General features: G+C 36.7%; 2 protein-coding genes across 5 annotated transcripts in view; one reads left to right on the top strand and one right to left on the bottom strand.

Moving 5' to 3' along the window:
- Positions 1 to 20,631, top strand: part of ECI2 (enoyl-CoA delta isomerase 2) — a 149,172-nt gene that overhangs the window by 63,500 nt on the left and 65,041 nt on the right. The gene's annotated exons all lie outside the window — the stretch shown is intronic.
- The window catches only part of PRP4K (pre-mRNA processing factor kinase PRP4K), a 35,471-nt gene that overhangs the window by 1,622 nt on the left and 13,218 nt on the right, over positions 1 to 20,631 (bottom strand). For 3 of the 4 annotated variants that reach the window (XR_013764923.1, XR_013764925.1, XM_079146394.1), the window contains exons 4-14: positions 15,830 to 15,985; positions 14,245 to 14,326; positions 12,984 to 13,194; positions 10,010 to 10,083; positions 8,295 to 8,385; positions 7,509 to 7,656; positions 6,360 to 6,497; positions 5,611 to 5,764; positions 2,786 to 2,900; positions 2,060 to 2,211; positions 1,043 to 1,129 (exon numbers count right to left, since the gene is read on the bottom strand). Coding sequence is in view for 1 of the 4 variants with exons in the window: in XM_079146394.1 (XP_079002520.1) it covers positions 1,043 to 1,129; positions 2,060 to 2,211; positions 2,786 to 2,900; positions 5,611 to 5,764; positions 6,360 to 6,497; positions 7,509 to 7,656; positions 8,295 to 8,385; positions 10,010 to 10,083; positions 12,984 to 13,194; positions 14,245 to 14,326; positions 15,830 to 15,985 (1,408 nt within the window). In the remaining 3 variants the exon portion in view is untranslated. Of the gene's footprint in view, positions 1 to 1,042; positions 1,130 to 2,059; positions 2,212 to 2,529; positions 2,692 to 2,785; positions 2,901 to 5,610; positions 5,765 to 6,359; positions 6,498 to 7,508; positions 7,657 to 8,294; positions 8,386 to 10,009; positions 10,084 to 12,983; positions 13,195 to 14,244; positions 14,327 to 15,829; positions 15,986 to 20,631 lie in introns of those variants that run through there. The other variant, XR_013764924.1, reaches the window with a different exon arrangement.

The raw sequence follows: 20,631 nt of genomic DNA, 5'->3' as shown, positions 1-20,631 counted from the left end.
TCTTCTAAAATTTGTATGTGGCTTTCTCCAGCCTCTACATCTTTTCAAGAGGTAATAAAAAAAAAGAAAAAAAAAAAAAAAAAAACTTAAATGGAGCCAGGTGTGGTGGCACATGTCTGTAATCCCAGTGATTCAGGAAGCTGAGGTAGGAGGATCTTAAGTTCAAAGCCAGCCTCAGCAACTTAGCAAAGCACTAAGTAACTTGGTGAGACCCTGTCTCAAAATAAAAAATAAAAATGGCTGGGGACATGGCTCGCTGGTTGAGTGCCCCTGGGGTTCAATACCCAGCACCAAAAACAAAAACACCCAAAAAACAACAGCCCCCCCCCCCCCAAACCGATCAACTAAACAAAAAAACCCCAAAATATCTTAGATGGAAAAGGTCCCCAAGTTTGCAATGAATACAAAGATTCAAACTGTATTGGTCAAACTGCACTTTCCCTACACCTACCCTGAAGTGGCAAGAAACAGACATGTAAACAAGTCAATAGCAAACAAGTGCTTTGACAAAGTATACAACATGTACTTTAGCTGAGGCCTGAATAAATTTTTTCTAGGAGATGAGGAGGCAAATTAGCTCAGGGAAGTCTGAACCAATGTGCCTGTCATTCAATTGTGAAATGAAGGGGATAAAAGAAACTGCTGAAGAAGGCAGAGTGCATATTAAAAATAACTTTGTCATTCTGAGGAACTCAAATATTATAGGAAATAGTGAGCCAACAAAGTATTTTAAGCCATAAGAATTAGCACAATCAGGTTCATTTTCAGATCACTCTGGCAGCAGAACACAAGCTGAATGGGAAGCCAGATCAAGGAAGTGATCCAAGAGATACGTGATGAGGGCCTGAATATGTCCTATCACAAAAAGAAACTCATGATATTGGGAAAATATTTTATAATCATCCTTTCATAACCTGATGTATTTTATGGAGAAACTGGTCAATAGGGAAAAGAAATACTACTTTAAAAAAAAAAAAAAATCACAGCTCCACGTACTATAGTACTCAATTCATTTAATGTAGCACACTTAAAAAAGACTTACCCTCTCTGTTACTTTATCAACTTCTACGTACATGAAGTTGAGATTTTGATCAAAATGTTGGTCTTTGAATACGCCTTTCCGAATCATCTACAAAAACAAAATAGGAAAACCTGGGTTTTAAACTTAAAATTATAAAACAGCCTGAGCCTACTAACAATTTCATACATAATATTTACATAAAACTATTATTTAGACTCTTGGTATGAGTCCCTTGCTTTCTGAACTTAACATCTTTGGAAAAACTAATCCAAATGTTGCACCCAAACTACTACTACTATGAAATGACATTTTCACAGGTAGTGAAAAATAGATGCTATGATACAGGTCAGACTTCATTACAAGTGTCAACGTAGCTAACTTGTGTGTGTAACTTACTCTAAACAAGTCCAATGTAACAGAATTTGGAGAATTCTAAAAAAAATAATGGATTCTAATCTATAAGAAGAAAAATCTTTTAAAACTTTCGGGAAGTCAATAAACAAGGTGAAATCTTAGAACAGCTAAGGTACAGACAACCTTCTGATATTTTCATAAATGAAGTTCTTCCTTCATGTTAAACAGAAACTACTGGTATAGCTAAAGCATCAAGGGTGAGTTTTATGTTCCAAGAATATCCTACTAAGTGAATTTTCTTGGTATCCTTCTTTCCCAAGTGACCTCTAACCTTTAATAAACTGATTATCAAGCTCCTCTTAGAATATTCAACGTTCATCTATTCTTTTATTGACCACTAAGCACTTTTTTCATTTTAACTAATCCAGCTTATATCTTTTCATTCTATCTTCCAAACATGTTTGTAATAAGAAAGTACTCTTCTGCCCATCAATGAAAATGTTCTTTTAATAGCTCTCAGGTGATCAGAGTCACTAATTTGAACATGAGAAACTTGTAAAGAGCTAAGATCAAGGCAGACATCTATCTGCCTCTCTAAAATCTTTGTTTCGCAGCTATAATGGTAAATGTCAGCAGTTCATCAGTTTACAGTAAACTTTGGAAAAAAATAAGCTGAAGTCCCACCTTATTTGGCATCTTTCCTTTGAGATCCATGGCGAGTTTCAACATATGGTTATTGGTTTTGCCAGGAAATAAAATTTTTCCAGTGTAGAGTTCATATAAGGTACAACCTACAGACCACATATCTATACCATAGTCATAGCTTTTACCTATAACTGAAAACAAAATGCAAGTTTTTAATTTATCAGTGACTGACTACAAATAATTTTTATTTCCATTAATGGGGGACTAACTTGGCTTTGAGTATAATTATAACTTGAACACCTCAGTTTGGCAATTATTCTTGTTCTTCCCAACTAATTCTTAAGGAAGACTCAAAAGTGGGGGTATGGGAGAATAACTGAAGGGTCAAAAAGAAAATATATATTCTTTTTTCGCTTCACCTTTGGTGGAGGTGCTAACCAACCTCAACCAAGGCAACAGGAAGAGAAAAAGCAAAGGTCCCATACAATCCATAAATGTAATAATCAGACCTTGAATAATCAAGAGCAGTCTTCTAAAGTCGAGGCTTTTCCACACCTGTTTTGCTACTCTTGCTTGACATGATCAAGACTCCTGCCACAACTACTTTCATTCCACCTGAGGAGGATGAACTTGCTATGGTTCCCTTCCTCATGAATGAACTCGAGCAGCTGCTGAAGTGTGATGGAAAACAGTGCTTAGACATTACATATGCTGTTTCCACCGCATATGATGGCCCAGGTCAAAGAACATTTTTGAGAAACTTACTGATCTCAGGAGCGCGATAAAATCTACTGACAAGATAAGGCGTTATGTCATTATCCGCAACATGTGAAGCAGACCCAAAATCGCAAAGCTTTAAAATCGTTTTTGATTCATTAACCTGCAAGACATTTTTTCAAGGAAATTTAATTCATGCCAGGAAAAACTAAGACAAATGAATAAATAAAAATTGGCTTTAAGAAGTTTTATTAATTCCAATACTGTGAACAAGAGTCACTTATTTAAAAATTCCTTTTCTAATTATGACTTAATTTCCCTAACTATGAAAAATTAAGTTCTCAAATATTTTATTACAATTAGTAAAAATTTTTTTCAATGAAGAAACATGGGATAATACCAAGTATATTTAATTTTAAAAGTATTTTTAAAAGGGTGGGGTTGACAGAAAAATCTCATTTCAGGAGACAAAGCATCTTCTAGAAATCGCCTGAATACTTGAGTAGTCAAGTTGCTCTCTAAAGGAACATGAAGACATTTGTTAATAAGGACTTAAACATCAGTTAACTTTCAGTTGCTACAAAATTACAATGGCAATGAAAGCAGAAGGGTGATTCAGGTTAAATTTGGACTGGAAAATAAAAAAATCAACACTTTTCATATCGAGTTGATCTATCTAGACCATCCTAAATTTGGCAATCAAGTCAAGTTTAAAAATATTAAATCCCTTAAAATATAAAGAAGATATTAGTCAAGAAATGTTAAATATATTTGGTAAAAATGATAAACACGAACTCTATATTAGTCATTTGTTCTTTTTTCCTTTGTAAATACTTTCACATACACAGTAACAGTGACATCTGCTGAGAAAGGCTGGAGCTGCTCCCATGACTGCTGCCACTCATGAGTCAGAAGCATGTTCAGGATTAACAAGTGAAGATAATTCATATTCCAGAGTCCCTTCCCCCCTTCAAAAGAGACACACACAAATTCCGAGTTGGGACTTGAACTTGGCCTACGGTTCCCACCCCAAAGAACATAACACTTTAGCCCTAGGGACTTTATAAAGCGTGGTTGGTTTTACAGATTGGGCTACTGTAAATGTTATTCTCAGAACTAAACTATAACAGAAATGATTATTTTAAACTGCTGTCAATAAGAATTCTATTACTCTTATTTTGGGAATTAGGAAAACAGACATCTTAAAATGGAAAAAATTCTTTAATTTTTTGTTTTTTAGATGTTGCTGGACCTTTATTCATTTATTTACATGTGGTGCTAAGAATTGAACCCAGTGCCTCACACATGCTAGGCAAGTGTTCTACCACTGAGTCAGAACCCCAGCCCAGGAAAAATTCTTGTAAAAAGCTTTTTAATATTGTGGGTTTTGTTTTGTGCTAGGGAATGAACCCAGGGCCTCAGCATGCTAACTAAGCACTTGCTCTACCAATAGCCCCTCATATGAACTTAAAGTGAACTATATAATGGTCTACTCCCTCCAGGAGGAATATGGCAGTTTCCCACACTGATAGCTATAAATATGGGCTAAAAGCTTTAGATTTTCATTAACAAATGACCTCCACATGTTTCCTGGGTCTATTTTTTCCTTTCTCAGGAAAAAGGAAAAGTATTCAATTTCTAAAATCCATGTGAAAACCTAGTTTATCATTAATTCAAGGAAAAATGAAGTGCTAAAAATGAGAGCATTTAAGATATTGACAAATGTCTTAATCTTTAGTCTCCATGGGTGTTCACTATATAATTATCTTCTAAATTCCATGTTTTGAATACAGATACTACATTTCACAATTAAAGAGAAAGAAAAATTTGAAAACAATTATGAAACTGGCTATGCAATTCAATTTTACAATTTGTTTAATGTACCTATTATCTCATTATAATTATTCAGCAACTCTAAGCCCAAGTCAAATTAGATATAGAATATAATTAACACAATGTAAACTCAGACCAAATGTGAAAATGGAATGTGCCTCATCAATGTGGTAATCTGGAAGATATAACAAGAAGAAAAAGAAGTCTAAACTAAAAAGCCTAAGGAGTTCTTAAACTTTAATGAAGTCACAATTTTTTAAAAGAGTTGTACTGTGTCATTGTTTAAATTGTTCCCAGTAAAGGACATCTTCATGTTTGGTCTTTCCTACGGCTCTCTTGTAGGCATTGAAGGCATGCATTAAAATAAGAAGAAAATAATAAAAGAGAGAGGCAGAAACTCAGAATGTGTTACTGGCAGAGGATACAGGAATTCTCCAGGTTGTGAACATACCTACAACCATGAACACCACAGAGGAAGGTGAAGATGGGTCCAAGGACAGGTGTATGAAAGTTAGATCACACTACCATGATAATGTATTTCCGAATTTCAAAAACATTACAAACATTGCAAAACACATGAGTCACTAATAAGAAAAGTCAAGACTTCAAGAGATGCCTCTCAATACAATACCTAACCATAACTGAGCTTTTCTGTTTGGTCCCCAGGCACCAGTTTCTAAAGCAATAAATAATAAACAAAGATGTGAAAATTTATTTCAAAACAGCAACATGTGTAGCAGTTTTTAAAGACAGCAAAAGAAACCCATTATTAATACAAAAGCATTCTTGGGGTTATTGTAGACTCTGAATCAATCCATCAGAGAAGGGGAAAAAGGACAATGACCTATTTCCTCTTTCTTCATACTTCTCTGTAAAATTTCATGACCCAATTCCCGCCCCCCAAAAAGGTACTAATTGGTGAAGTCATTCATAATGGATTATTAAAATACACTGACTTACGCTTCTTTTCTGAAATAGTAATAATCATTATTTCTAGACAGAAATACGGATATAAAAAGTAACATGATTGTTTGACTTACCAGGATATTGTCTGGCTTGATATCTGCATGTAGGATATTACACCTTTTAAGGAGTTTCAATGCCAGGAACAACTGCTGACTATAGGATCTTACAGCTTTAATATGAAGACCAACATCCTTACCATATTTTTTTAATACCTCTCGTAAATTCATACTTTTAGGAGAGAAAAAACAAAAACAAAAGGAGTTAAAATGCAAAATGGAAATATAAAAGTTAAAGCATTTTCAAGCATAAGGTAAAGTGAAGCACAAAACACAATTTACATTAAAAATATTTTGTTCCAGGATCCACCCCCCCCATGTGACAAAAATTATTTTATACTGAAATGAGAACATATCACACCATGCATACACAACACAATTTCCCAATAAAACTCAATTTTCAAAATAAACAGAAGCTTGGTATGGTAGCACACATGCCTGTAATCCCAGTGACTCAGGAGGCTGAGGCATGAGGATGGCAAGTCTGAGGGCAGCCCCACCAACTTAGCAAGACCCTGTCTCACAAAAATGAATAGGAGTGGGGATGTAGCTCAGTGGTAGAGAGCCCCTGGATTCAATCCCTAGTACTACAAACAGAAAGATGTACAATAAAACTCTTATTTTTACAATGGACTTTTACATTCTAAAAATGTGGCTCAACAATGAAGCCACACTGTTGAAGATAAAAACTGTATTTATCTAAAATGAATATAGTGGAGATGAAGAAGCTCTATTTTTAATTTAACATATAGGTTTTGACATTTTACCTGAGAGGCTCAAATACAAGACAGAGATGCTGCTTGTGATAAAAGTGCCTGAAGAGTCGCAGACAGTGAAATTTGTCATCAGGATCAGCATCGTTAAGTTTTTTCAAGAACTCTAATTCTTTTAAACCAGTCTTTTGCCTGCAATGAAAAAGAAAGTTAGGCCTAAACTGAACATATACAGAATTTAGGAGAATAACATTTGCTAGACCCAATCTAATGTATTACAGAAAAATCACTGGTGATATGTATAAATAGTTTGTATTTTTCAAGTACAAATAAATCTGTTTCTGTACCATTCACATAACAGGTCATACTTAGCCAAATATTATTTCCATGAGCAGAGTGAATTTCCAGAGTAATCAATGAATGGAGAAACATTACCACACCACTTGAAGGGAAATCAATCCTAAACATTTTAGCTCAAATGTTTTAATATATTTGTGTGTATTTAATCAAACTACACTACAGATTAGTCTTGATTCCTTTAAGAATGTAATAATGGATATGTCTTACTAAGGTTTTAGTATTTGGTGATATGAAAATCTGATTATAATTCATCAATAAGCAACATTGTTAAAGTGAGTCTACCATAGAGAAGAAGTTGGGATTTCCCAACAAAACACCCCTAAGACATTAGTAAAAACCTACAACGCTTGTAACATTTCAAAACCAGTAAGTTGACTTTAACACCAGCTCAATGTGTGGTATACATTATGTATTGAAACATGAGTATGGCAATTACCTATTCTACTAAAGGAAAAACGTAAGATACAAATAATGCCCATCATTTGCTAATTAATTAGTTTTTATTTTCTGTCACCATATGTTCAGTGACACTCAATATGATCCTTTAATTTCTCACCTCTGGTCTTGAGTTAAGATAGTCATAGCAAAAGACGGCCATAAGATAAGCAGTAGAAGGTATGTGTCTAGGATTATACTAGTGTACATACTAGGTACTGAAAAATTAATTAAATACAATCAATCTATGGTTCTAGTCCTTCATATATAACACAAATTAAAAATCCAATAAAAGAGAACTGTTTCCATTATTTTATAAAGGTAATACTTGTTTTATACCAACTGTGTCACATTTTATAAATAAATGTGTTACTAAAGGCTTCAACTCATTTTGTCTTCTGAACTTACATGAGCTCATTGTTTCTGATGATCTTAACAGCCACTTCTTGGTTGGCTCTTGCATTATCTCTGGCTCTTACAACATTACTGAATACACCTTGCCCAGTGTAGCCATACACATTGTAACGCTTATCTAGGACTTCACCTATGTTCACACCTAAGAAAATGAATTAAAAAATTAGAAATCTTACCATAGTAAATAGCAATCAGAAAATAGGGGAAAAAAATACAATCACTTAAAAATTATGTTAAAACTCTACTATGTGGTTTTCTAGACACAAGAGATAATCACAACTGTGCTGTGATTAGTCATTCTTTCAAAATGTGATTAAAAGTTACATGCCCATTTCAATAACTAAAAGAAGTTTCTATTGTCCTATCAACTGCTGACAATTCTAACATTGAGTAGGGAAGAAATGTACTCAATAAAATGTGTCCAACTGCAGTCTTGCATGACAAATACTGCACTACTGGTATCCAAAGGTCCTTTTTTGTCATTTTTTCTTGGTTTCAGATCAAGAAGAGCAAGTGATGGACCCCTTCATTCTGGAGGGTTATTTCATGGCTGAAAATTACTTAGATTTAGGTTGTATATCAAGTCTTTATATCTCACCTCAACTTGTGATGCTTCTGGGCTGCTTACTAGAATGCAACAGGGGTTCATGCAATGGGTTTTTAAGTGATGGTACTGTGATGTGACTTTTTTTCAAAGTTCTCCAACAACTATACCAAGCAAAGTGCCTTAATAAAGTGTTACAAAATAAACTCCTAAGTTAATAAGAAATGTGAACTCACGATAATAGCCTTCTGCATCAGTCCAGTTATCTCTGAGGTTGGGATTCTCTTTGAAATCTTTTCCAATGCCAGCAGCCCTAAGACGAGCACTCTGAAGTTAAGAAGACATTATACATTACTCACTAACCACACATTTAAAGCACTTTCTTTATAACAATAACAACTACGTCAAGATAAAACCAGCATTTTATTCCAAATTAAATAAATACAATATAGCTGAAACATGGTCACCAAATTGTCTTATATTATAAGAACACTCTGGGAAGAATAAAAAAGTATCCTAAAAAGCTTTTATGAATATGATTAGTTCATTATAAATAAAAACAAAAACCTCAAAATCAGAACTGGTTTTCTTTAGCTGATGATAAAATATCCAACTCTTTCCTACCAACTTTAACCATTTTTTTCACTGTCTTCTTCATGAAGACATGGTATGCTTTTTATTTATATATGAAATGTAGTGACAGTTGTTGGCCCACCAGGTGAACCTATCTGGAAAATTAATCTACTACTTGGGATGAATCTTTTTTCCCATTGCTTCCCGTGATATCCAGAAGATCCTTTAAGACTGCTACAGTTTGGATCTTCAATGTCCCCTGAAAGGTCTATGTGTTGAAGGCTTGGTCCCCAGGGCAACAGTGTTTTGGGTGTTTGGGTCACTGAGGACATGACTTTGAAGGGAAATGTGGAACCCCAGGCCCTCTTTAATCCCCACTCCCACTTCCTGACCATTGGGTAGGTGGATTTGCTCTACCATGTATTCCTATCATGTTCTGTTGCCTAACCACAGGCCCACAGCATTAAGGCCATGTCACCTTGGACTCTCCAAAAGTGGCAGAAAAATAAACCTTTTCTAAGTTGGTTATCTCAGCTATTTCACTATAGTAACAGAAAGCTGATGGACACAAACATCATCTAGGCAAATGATGGGTGCCGATACTTCAATTGGCTCAATACTCATTTTTATCCCCTCTTAATCCATCTATTTTTGGGTTGAGCCACACTTGAGTTCATACACTAATTCTATCTCCTATTAATTTCCCTGTTGTGTTTATCGTTCCTACTTCCTCTTATCAATACCTCAAAATTCTCAAGCCCTTTTAAGTTTATATTGAAAATGGCCTCACACCTTTGAATGTGTTTATAGTTGTTCTCAATTGCATATAACACAGAAGTCTAAAAGTGGACTAAAAAGAGGCCTGGGAAATGCTGGCATCACTTTATTGCACTTATTTACTTCATATATGTGTGTACACTTATTTACATGTGTTTTGAGACATACATGGGCACACAAGTAACTATACATTTAGGCATTTGATGAGTGACTTTCACAAAGCTCTCAAATTACTCTGCTGTGCTTGTTTTAAAGTCTTGATATAAATTCAGATTTAGAGGAAAGGTGCCAAACTAGGTAGCCATTCACTCAGATATGAACATTTATTTCATCAGTGTTATACCATTTCTCTGTGTATATAAAGACATACACACAAATATTTTTACTTTGTGGCACTGGAGATTAAACCCAGGAGTACTCTACCACTGAGCTACATCCCTTCTTTCTTTAGAGACAGGGTCTTGCTAGGTTGTTGAGGATGGCCTCCAACTTGTAATCCTGCCTCTGTCTCCCGAGTCACTGGAATTACAGGCATGTCCTGCTACACACACGCAGTATTTGTTATATATATATTACTGCTGTTGATTTAAAAATTACTTACATCAAAATATGCAGCAAACATATCATCAGATTCTGTAAACATATCAGGTGCTAACAGCTTCTTCTGAGATGAACCTGGGGGAAAAAAAAAAGCATTAGTATTTGAAAGATGAAAAAAGAAAATTAAAATATAAGCCAATGAAAGTCAGTTAATAGTAATTCAAATTTTTTCCTTCTTGCACATAAATTTTCAATTAATACTCAATTTATAATCACTTCATTACACTCTATAAAAAAAGTATCTACTTTTTATGAAAGGGATATATTTCAGAAAGACCTAACATCAACTTTGGCCAAATGATTTTGTATTAAAATGAAAATACTCCTTTAAAAACAAAGAAAACAAAATAAACACTATTTTAAATTTGTACCTTAAACCCCAAAGGACTGGTATCTCCACAATGGACAACAGAGCAATATCAATCTGCATGTATTTTTTTTCCTAAAAAGTCTATACAAAACTGGGCAAAAAAATAAATCCCAGCAAACTTGGAGACTGAGGCAGGAGAATCATAAGTTCAAAGCCAGCCTCAGCAACTTAAAAAAGACCCTAAGCAACTTAATGAGACTCTGGCCCAAAATAAAAATAAAAAGGTTGGGTTGGCTCAGTGAAGTGCCCCTGGATTCAACCCACAGTATTAAAAAACAAACAAAAAAAGGCAACAGCTTTTAGCATATGGGCATAAACCCAATCTCAGTTATTGTACAGAAATGTGAATTAATTAAAACTACAATGTGATATTAGTTCTCACCTATAATACTGGCAAAAAATCAAGAATTATTAAAACACTTTGCCAATGGGCTCCGGATAAATAAGCACTCAGACACTGCTTATGGGAAGGCAAAGCTGTACAGCTCTTATGAGCAGAGCCTGACAATATATAGCAAAAGTATATATTCAGGCACTCTTGTAACCCAGCAATTCCATTTCTATCAAACTAACCCAAAACACAGTGGCCAAGCATTAAAAATGGCTTAATGGGCAATGCTATTAATTAGTATCCAGTTGATAAACAACAAATGGACAGAAATATGCATTGTTAGATGACTGAATAACTATGATACATCCTCTAGAAAGAAATGAGGAAGATCATACAGATATGTATTTAGTATTTTTTTTGTATGTGCAGACAGAATACAAATGATCACAAAGGCCTTAATAGTTATAAAAAAAAAAAAAAGAAAAGAAAACATAAAGCAAAAAACAAAGAATTTTTAAAAACCAAAAGCAAAAGGAAAAAAACCTAAACCTACCAAATTGGTGGCATAACCATATAGAGAATTACTTTAAATACTTTTAAAACAGAATTATGACTATACTAGGATATGTTGTAAGAACAAAAATCATCACTACTTAATAATGATAATTCACTCATGTATATAAAATTTAAATATAAATTTTACCTATAAGTAACTGTGCTATGCAAAACAAAGGTTTTCACTGTAAGAGAAAAGAGCAAACTAAAATCAAAACAGTTAATATATAAAGATTAGGCCAAATCGAATTCACTGTGGTTTTTGTATGGCCTGGTTTTACATTTTTGAGAGGGAAAAAGAAACTCAAGAAGACTAGTTTTTGGCAAATTAAAATCAAACAAAATTCAAATGTCACTGCACATAATGATTTTTTTTGGTTTTTTTTTTTTTTTTTGCTTTCTTTGAACACAGCATGTTCATTGATCAGCATATTGTTTGTGGCCAGTTTTGTATTCCAAGAGCATTATTCAGAATATGGAAAAAAGAAGGCAGAGAAGTCTACAATTACTAAAAGCTAATGCATCTACTACTTGACCCTTTATATAAAGTTTGCTTGCCCTCGTTCTAGAAAGTAAGGATAAGAAAGCTCTTTCAAATACTGAAGGGACATTTGATATTTACTAAAAAGGGCTGCCTCCATATCCTGACTGAAGAGAAAATAATTTGAGCTTAACAAACAAAAACCAAAGGGGGAAAAAAGTCAAAGACTCAAACATATCAAAAACAAAACAAAAATATAATAGTACTAACAATTAAAACCCATCAAAAAGTTAAAACTGAATGAAAATTAATGAATTTTCTCTGGAGGCTGCTAGAGCATTAACTGTATTCTATTTTAAAAAACTGGTCAATACAAAGAAGCAATCACACATTCATCCTGCTTTTCCTGTACAAACTATATTCTGGAATAATCTACAAGTTGAGATTTCTTTCACAGAAGAACAAAACTTATTAAAAGGAATCTGAAGGGAAACTATATTAAATAGATGTGGTTCTCATATCTAAACACATCCCTTCAATGTCAATAAAAACAAGACAACTATACATCACACATGATATAGTATTCAACACTTCTTATAAAATATTTTTGCCAAAAAAATTAAACCTGAATCTATTGGTTTCTAATGTAAACAACTAGTTTTCAAGAAATACTGGAATTAGAGGAAATCTCAGTATCCTGATAAGTAACAACAGCAAGAGGAAAAAAAAACAAAATAGGATTAGAAAGAAAGAACTATTAAAGATGAAGAGAGGTTTAAGAGATATATATCCATACATATTATGTGCACCTTGCTTGGATTTTGATTCAAACCATTCAATTGTTAACAGACACTGATGACATTGAAAGATTATCAATTTCATAATATATACATATTTTTAAAAAATTCTTATCTGATAGAGATATAAACAAGTATCCACAGGGGGAAATCACCTAGGATTTGCTTTAAAATGCCTCACCAAGCAGAACAGAAGGTGATGAAAATGTGTGAGTTCAGTATACTATTTGGGACATGTGAATGAATAAAGACACATTTATACAGAACATTCATTAGAATACATTTAACATATTACTGTAATACTTACCAGGATCGATCAATAATTCTATTCCCATTCACTTTTTTTCAACCCCAATCTCGTTGAAAGTATGGTCTCTCTAAAGTTATACAGCTAAAAATTCAGAGAAATGCATGGCCAGGACAAAAATCTATTTCACTCACCATTATTCTGTTCAACAGTCATTAAATTATGCTTGGCTTTTACTGAGGCCTCAAATGTATCAACATTTTCTCGTTCATACTCTTTAACATCAGCAGCTACCCGCTCTAGGATGTCATCTGGAGAAGGTGATCGTGTTCTGGTACTGCTCTGGGGGCTGCTTGGTTCAGATGGTACAGACATATTGCTATCTTCAGCAAGGTATTTATATTTCTGTAATTAACGATATGACATTTTCATCAAATTGGATGCTAAATGAATTTACTAATTTGTTAAGAGTTGTTGCATTGAAAAGTTAACAGTGTCCTTGTAAAAAAAAACAATGTGTACCGTGGTGGAATCAGATCAATAATCCCTTATGTAATGTGAAAATTCATGAGAATTATGAGGCTTTTTTTTTTTTTTGGTTTGGTGCATATTAATCATGTGGCAAAACCTGACCTGACTAGATGAGATGCTGTTTACTATATCTGTCCCCCCCCAGTGTAACCATCAGTACATCTCATTTTGGAAATACTAATGTATTAATAATCATGGCTTACTTCGATGCCACTGATAGCGCTAAATGATATACACAGATGTACCATATTACCTTTCTAAAATGCAAAAAGTTCTGAGTTCTGAAACACCCCTGATCCCAAGGACTAGAGATAATAGCTCTCTTTTTGTCATCTGTCTTTAGAGAGAAGGCATTGTAGAAGGACTGCAGCCCACAAATGATCTAATGGATGTATACAGCTTCACCTAAGGATAGCCAAGGAGGAACTGAAGATTTTCTGTGGTAGCAAACCTCATCAATGAAGGATTTTTATCATCTGTGTATAACACCCTTTTCCCATTCAATTTTCTCCATCATCTAGCTCTAGTCTTGAAATTATTTTTCACGTTTTGTTTAAACAACCACATTTGCATTAGAAAACTTGACATTACAGACACTAAAACATTTGCTTTTTCACAGTTAAAGGCATAAATTTTTGCTAAATAAAATTCTTCCAATTTACTTAGAATTTTCATGTTCATTTAAAAAAAAAGAAACCTCAAATTTTCAGGTCTTATGGAAGAATTTTATATCAAAATTCCATGCATAAAAAAGAAAAACATCTCAGTTTTAATAACTAAAGTAACTCCTTCAAGTCTCACACATTTTGTATATGTGTGCTTCCATCCCGAAGACCTTTTCAGATGTCACTTCTTTATTAATGTAAAAAATCTTACTAGAAGTGATTATTTTAAGAGAACTGATTAAAAAAAAAAATCATGTACCTGGACAATTGCCTGCCTTTGTATTCTTCTCTGTTCTATCAGGGCTTCTTCATCTTCTTCCTCTACATCAAAATCTTCGAGACTTTAAAAAAATGTTTTTCAAATATCTTTAGATATTCTAAAACTGTTTAACTTTTATACATTTTAATATTATAGCTGGAAAATGTATGTTATCATTAAGTCAGAGCAAAAAAGTCATAAGCCACATTACTTGTTTTTAAACTGTGCCAGTTGTCTGGTTTGGAATGCTAGTAATATACCTTTCCTGTCCCTTTTTCTCCTCACTTATTTCACGGTCACCAAAACTGGGAACAAGAAAGGTATCTAAGTTTAAAAAAGTCACCACTGGCTTTCAGAGATTTAGTAAATTTATTTTACCTCACTAATCCTCAGTTTTATCACCTATAACAAAACAAAGAGGGCTGGGGTTTCTGAGTCACAGAACCCTTTCAATACTTAAGAAAGGTATTGGTCCCTTCCATATAAAAAATATACACGCAGACATTTGTACATAATCTGAAAGGTAATGTAGCTCAATCCCTGAATACTGTCCCTGGCCCTCCTTTCCCCTTCCTTCTTGTCCTTCCAAAGACCATACCTCCTTAGATTTTTGATCCCTCTCAATACAACTTTTCTATTACCCTTAACTGCTAATTGTGCCATGCAGAAACAAAAGCCAACTGTTCTGATGATACCAGGATCTATGCAGAGCACCTTTCCCCATCCAACTTTCTTTTTAATATATATATATTATTTATTTATCTTTTAATTTTTTACAGCCTACATTTTGATTCACTGTACACAAATGGGGTATATCATTTTGTTTCTATGGTTGTACACGATGCAGATTCATATCATTTGTGTAATCATACATGCACATAGGGTAATGATGTCTGTCTCATTCCACCATTTTTATACCCCCTCCCTCTCATTTCCTTCTACATAATCTAAAGTTTCCCCATTCTTCTGGTTTCTCAATCTTGGTTCTACTGTTTTTGGTATGGACGGTTAGTTTGTGGACGGAGGATTAGCCTGTGCACTGAGGGTGCGGTATCCCTGGCCTTCTGCCACTAGATATCAACTTAAAATATATTCTGTCACTGCACTAAATTGGTTCTATTTTTAAGGTATACTATTTAGAAAACCAGGTTTGTGTTTTGAAACTTCTGATATTTTATCAGTCATTGAAAAGTTTCTCCATTTTCACATTGTAAAAGATGGTTACCCGCCATCAGATATCTCCAACTACAAAGCAGGCAACACAACATAAAATGAAGTCTTAAATTTTGTATAGCAATTTCTTCCCCCAAACTGGTAACTCAGACTGACAGGACTAATGTGTCTGTTTTTCCTAATAAAAATAAAGGAAAAACTCACCATAAAATGATGGCCCAGCCAAAGCAGAAATCCCGGCAAACAGCCACCTCCACCATAAACTTGCCCAATCATCACAAAAGCTTAACTTTTAAACTCAGGAAAAAAATGACTGGATTCACTTAAAATATTCAAATGGCCATTTAAGTTTTCTAGTCAAACCCTTTCTCTAAACAGGAAAAGTGAAATTATGGCTAAGTTTCAATCTTACTTATCATCAGATGAAGACTCCTGCTCAACTTTCATTCCTTCAGAAAGACTTCCTTTAAATTTATCTTCCTTTACTTTGCTTCTGCTTCTTCGTCTACGACCACCTCGTGATCGAGACCTCCTTCTCAAGCGTGATCTGCTCCTACGACCTCTGTCTCTATTTGAAGATAAAGGAGATCAATACACATTTTTAAAATGTCAAAGTGGGGGAAGGAACATGTGGGGAGGAGAAATAAGGGAATTCTACTTTCTGCTCAACTTTACTGTGAAACCAAAGCTCCTTTATAATCTACTAAAAAAAAAAAAAAAAAGGTAATTTAGTACAGTATCAGAACAACTGGAAGCATCAATGTAACTAAAGATAACTGAACTATGGCTACTATTCTCAGTAAATGTTAAACTAAATTTTTTTTCTACCGAACATAGACTTGAATAAGCATGTTTCTTTGTATTCTTTTTTTTTTCTCCCCCTTTTGGTGCTTGGGATTGAATCCAGGACCTTGTGCATGCTAAGCAAGCACTTTACCGATGAACTACACCCCCAGCCTCTCTTTGGGTTGAGAAATGTAACATTTTAAGAGATGAAATAAATACTTCAGTACATGCAAGGTAAAAACTTGACACTAACATTGGGGAAAAAACACTCTGTGGTGTAAATTAAAATAATAGTTAAAAAGAATATAAAATACGCTCACAGTAGTTTTCCCACATTTTCAAATCACATGGCAAAGTCATACTCTTTCCACACCAAGTATACTCCTAATTCAACAAGACTGCTTAAAAAGATAACACAAAAAAAGGGTACTCATATCCATGTCTAAGGAAAACTGAGATAAGATTTTTTAAATTAAAATAAAAAAAGAAGAAATGAACTCACGACCTCCTTCCTGCCCAATTAATAATAAAATTGGTTAATGGACTAGGGTGGGATGTAGTGGTAAAATCACAGCCATCAGATTACCAGTTTTCTGTTCCCCACTCTGTATGGGCTGCCTGACACCTGGGCCCTTCAGATGTGTGAGTTGTGTGCATGGCCCTGACTTCTGGAAGATTCTTCTTGGCCATTTAACGTGAGAGTGGGTGTGTTCACCTACAATTTCTATGGTAGAAAAGGAGAGGGTCCGAGAATAAGTGTCTTCCTTTTGGCCTGGGACTGGAAGAAGGGGTATAGGTGGTGGATTTGCTAATTCACAGAATTGGAATTTAATGGCGGTGAAGTTCTGAGCAAAGACCTCTCTTAAAGCCTGAGATAGCAGAGTATAGCCTTCAGACACGGCATAGGCCCAGTTCCTCAGCCTCTCCCTGGGGTCCCACATCCCACATCTCAGCACTCTGTTGGGATACAATGCCAGATCCCTGAGGCACGGGGTTGGAAGCATGCTGGTCGATAACAAGCTCATAGCACCACTCAAAATGGTGGCCCACACAATCTTGCCCCTGGCACTCACTGTGGCCATGGCTCTGCAGTGAAGCCAACCACTCTGCTCACGACCTATACCAGGGGCCCACTGAGGAGTGCACAGCAGCTGCGCGTAGTTCACTGGGCGCGACCATCCCCTCATGTATGCAGGCTGACCAGTGCTAATACACTAGTGCTCATGCACTTGACTCCCAGCTTGAACTGCTCGTGTGAAGAGCAGTCTGGTGCTGTCATTGGTCAGGGCACAGGAGACCGTCAGGAATTTGAGGTTGCATGACAGGTCTTGCAACAACTTCAGCAGCGGCTATGGTGTCATACGGGGGCTCATAACACCTGCTCCACCACGTGGTGACAGAGTGTCATGTGGTAGCGGTCCACCGTCTTGGCTGCACAGATTGTGCCTGGCGTGGGCAGCACAGCCATATAGGCTGTGGGCTATATGTGTGGGCTGAGCATTCGGTTGGTAACCAGCTCTACTAGACTGTCCCTGGCCTTTCCAGGTGTCCCATGTTAAGCTGGTTCTGCATGTAATGGGTCCTGGCACTGCCCAAAGGACTCACACCGGCACAAGAGGGGGGCCCTCGAAGAACATTGGACTAGCCTCGCTCCACAAAAGAAGCAGGTCAGCTATGTGTCCTAACTTGCCCTTACAATAGTAGCAGTCACCAGCTGCTTCTGTGGCTGCAAGCTAGCCCCAATGACCATCTCCCAGGAGTGGGAGAAGCCACCTTGGCAGTGGGTTTTCCAGTGCTGGCGCTAGCCATCGAGTAGGGATTGGAGTGGGTTTCACTGGTATGCCACTGGGGAGCCTGCTACCACCACCCGCGTGACTCAGGGGCCGCAGTGCCTTCCCCACACCATCATGCCATCCACCACCACTGGTAGAGGGCACTGGGTTGCAGCAGCTGGACCTGGGCAGCATGGGGCAAGCTTGGGGCCTGAGAGGGGTCGGGGCATAAAGTCACCTAGAAAGCCAGTAGGAAGCATGAATCCAGGCAGAACAAACTCATAGTCCGCGAACCTTGGTGCGGTGCTGCCAGGAAACTCTTGTGCTGGGCATTGCCACCTTCTTGGGCATGGCCTGGCCTGACTTGGCAGTTGGAGCAGAGAGAACAGAACAGGGAAGCTGGGAATCGTCCTTCTTTCTCTCCTTCCTTTCTCTGAAGTCAACATCCTTCAGTCTGGGAGGTGCGCGGTCAGTGGCTGGCTGATTGTGCTGTCAGCTGCTGTGACGCTGGACCCTGACAGGTGGCCCTTCTCCATGAGGGCTGCAAGGGTCTATGCTTTGGAATACACAGCAGAACCGCACATATCTTTTAACTCATTCCCTGTGGAAGATATGCCGGCAGCACTTTCTGGGCTGCATGGAGTCAGCGCAGGGAGGGAGCCTGTACTGACTGTGCACAGTGGCTGCCCAGCTTGGTGGCTCACAGTGTGTGGTCCACTGCTGGCTGCTGGCGCAAGTCCATCTACCACTCCATGTTCTTGGGCCCCGTAGCACCTGAGAACAGGGTATGTTCTCTACCCTGACTGTGGTGACAATGTGATTGTATGTGCCTGCCAATATTCAACTTTACACCAAAGAGGGTGACTTTTATTTTATGCAAATTACGTGTTTCAATACATAGACAGACTCTGGACAAACTGTGTGCCTCGACCCAATGATAAGCTGACTCAGAGGGTCCCTGCAGTGCTGTGGCCTCCAGTAAGGGCCAGACTCCTGCCATTTCCATCACCCACCAACCTCCTCTGCTTCCTCTCTGCACAGCAGTGAGTGCCAGCCCATTAAGGGCCATTGGAGGCTTCCCTCTCCCTTCTTGGTATTCTTACAGTACCAAGGGTGTGGTACACAGAAAGAGAATGAATCCACAGCAATCCATAAAAATGTTTCTTTCTGGTCTCATCAGTTGAATTTTATGATTACAAGAATCAACTGTGTTCTCTAAGCTATTTATATAACTATATTCATTTTAAATTGTATTATTAATTATGTATTATGAAAAGTATAAAAACAGGTTTTCTAGGAAAAACAAGTCAAAAATATAGGATCAGAAAACACACAGCTGGTTACCAAGGGCTGGAATGTCTCTACCCTGACTGTGGTGACTATGTGATTATATGTGCCTGCCAGTACTCAGCTTTACACCAGAGGGTGACTTTTATTTTATGCAAATTACATATTTCAATACATATAAAGAGAATGAGAAGACACATGACTGCAGAGATGGCAAGAAAAATCATGAAATGCGTGAATTAGTTGTTGTTGTCATCAAGACAGAGACTCACTATGTTGCCACATTGGCCTGGAACTCCTGATCCTTCCATTTCAGTTTCCTGAGTAGCTGGGAGTATGTGTTACCATGCCCAGCTTTAAAATGTGCCAACTGAATGGAAGAGTAACGGATCAAATCAAGTTGAACATGCACTCAAATACACAAAGCCAGAGACAAATCTAAGCATGGCATAACACCCTGGAGAGCCAAGGAACTCCATAAACTCTAATGGATGCAGTATGAGGTAAAAGTTGAACATAACTGGTCGAAAGCCTTTAGAAACAGAGTCTTGTATATTCCTCTCCCCACTTCAGTAGAAAATGACTTGCTGGGGAAATGATATGTGTCTACAAATCCAGTGACTGGGGAGGCTGAGGCAGGGAGAGTGAAAGTTTGAGATCAGTTATCAAGAACTTAGCAAGACCCTGTCTCAAACAAACAGAACAACAACAGCAACAACAACAAAAATACAGGCTGGGGATGTAGCTTATTGGTACAATGTCCCTGGGGTTCAATCCTTAGTAACAAAGTTGGGGTGGGAGATTTACTTTCTTGGGGCTGGGGGAATAGCTCAGTGATAGAGCACTTGCCTAGTACATCCAAGGCCCTGGATTTGATCCCTACCACTAAAAAATAAAGAAAAAATTTAAAATTTTACTTTGAAAGACCAGAACTCATCTGTAGCCAGGTTTACATGCACGATATCAGAGAATTCTGGGAAACTTACTTGCCCCAGAGAAAAGGTTTACAGTCACAGTATCTTAAAAGTCTCTTCCTTAAGTGATACCATAAAGTGATAGCCTCTAGTTGACAAATCCTACATTGTCACAATTGAAGAAAATCTCCATTCAGCTTTCTAAGTGCCTAACTATGAAATTAGAACAGGTGAAAGCTGTCTGATCCAGGTCTTCAAAGGAAATCATAAGTAAGTAGCAAGAAGAGAGAGAGAGAGAGAGAGAGCCAAGTGCAGTGTGCATGCATACCTGTAATCCCAATGGCTTGGGAGGCTGAGGCAGGAGGACTGCCAGCCTCAGCTACTTAGCAAGACCCTGTCTCAAAATATAAAAAAGGGCTGGGGATGTGGCTTAACGGTTAAATGCCCATGGGTTC

This window comes from Sciurus vulgaris, assembly GCF_902686455.1.
Source record: "Sciurus vulgaris genome assembly, chromosome: 7".
Taxonomy (NCBI): domain Eukaryota; kingdom Metazoa; phylum Chordata; class Mammalia; order Rodentia; family Sciuridae; genus Sciurus; species Sciurus vulgaris.
Note: the sequence above shows the minus strand (reverse complement) of the source record. Positions and strands in the feature narration are given on the sequence as shown.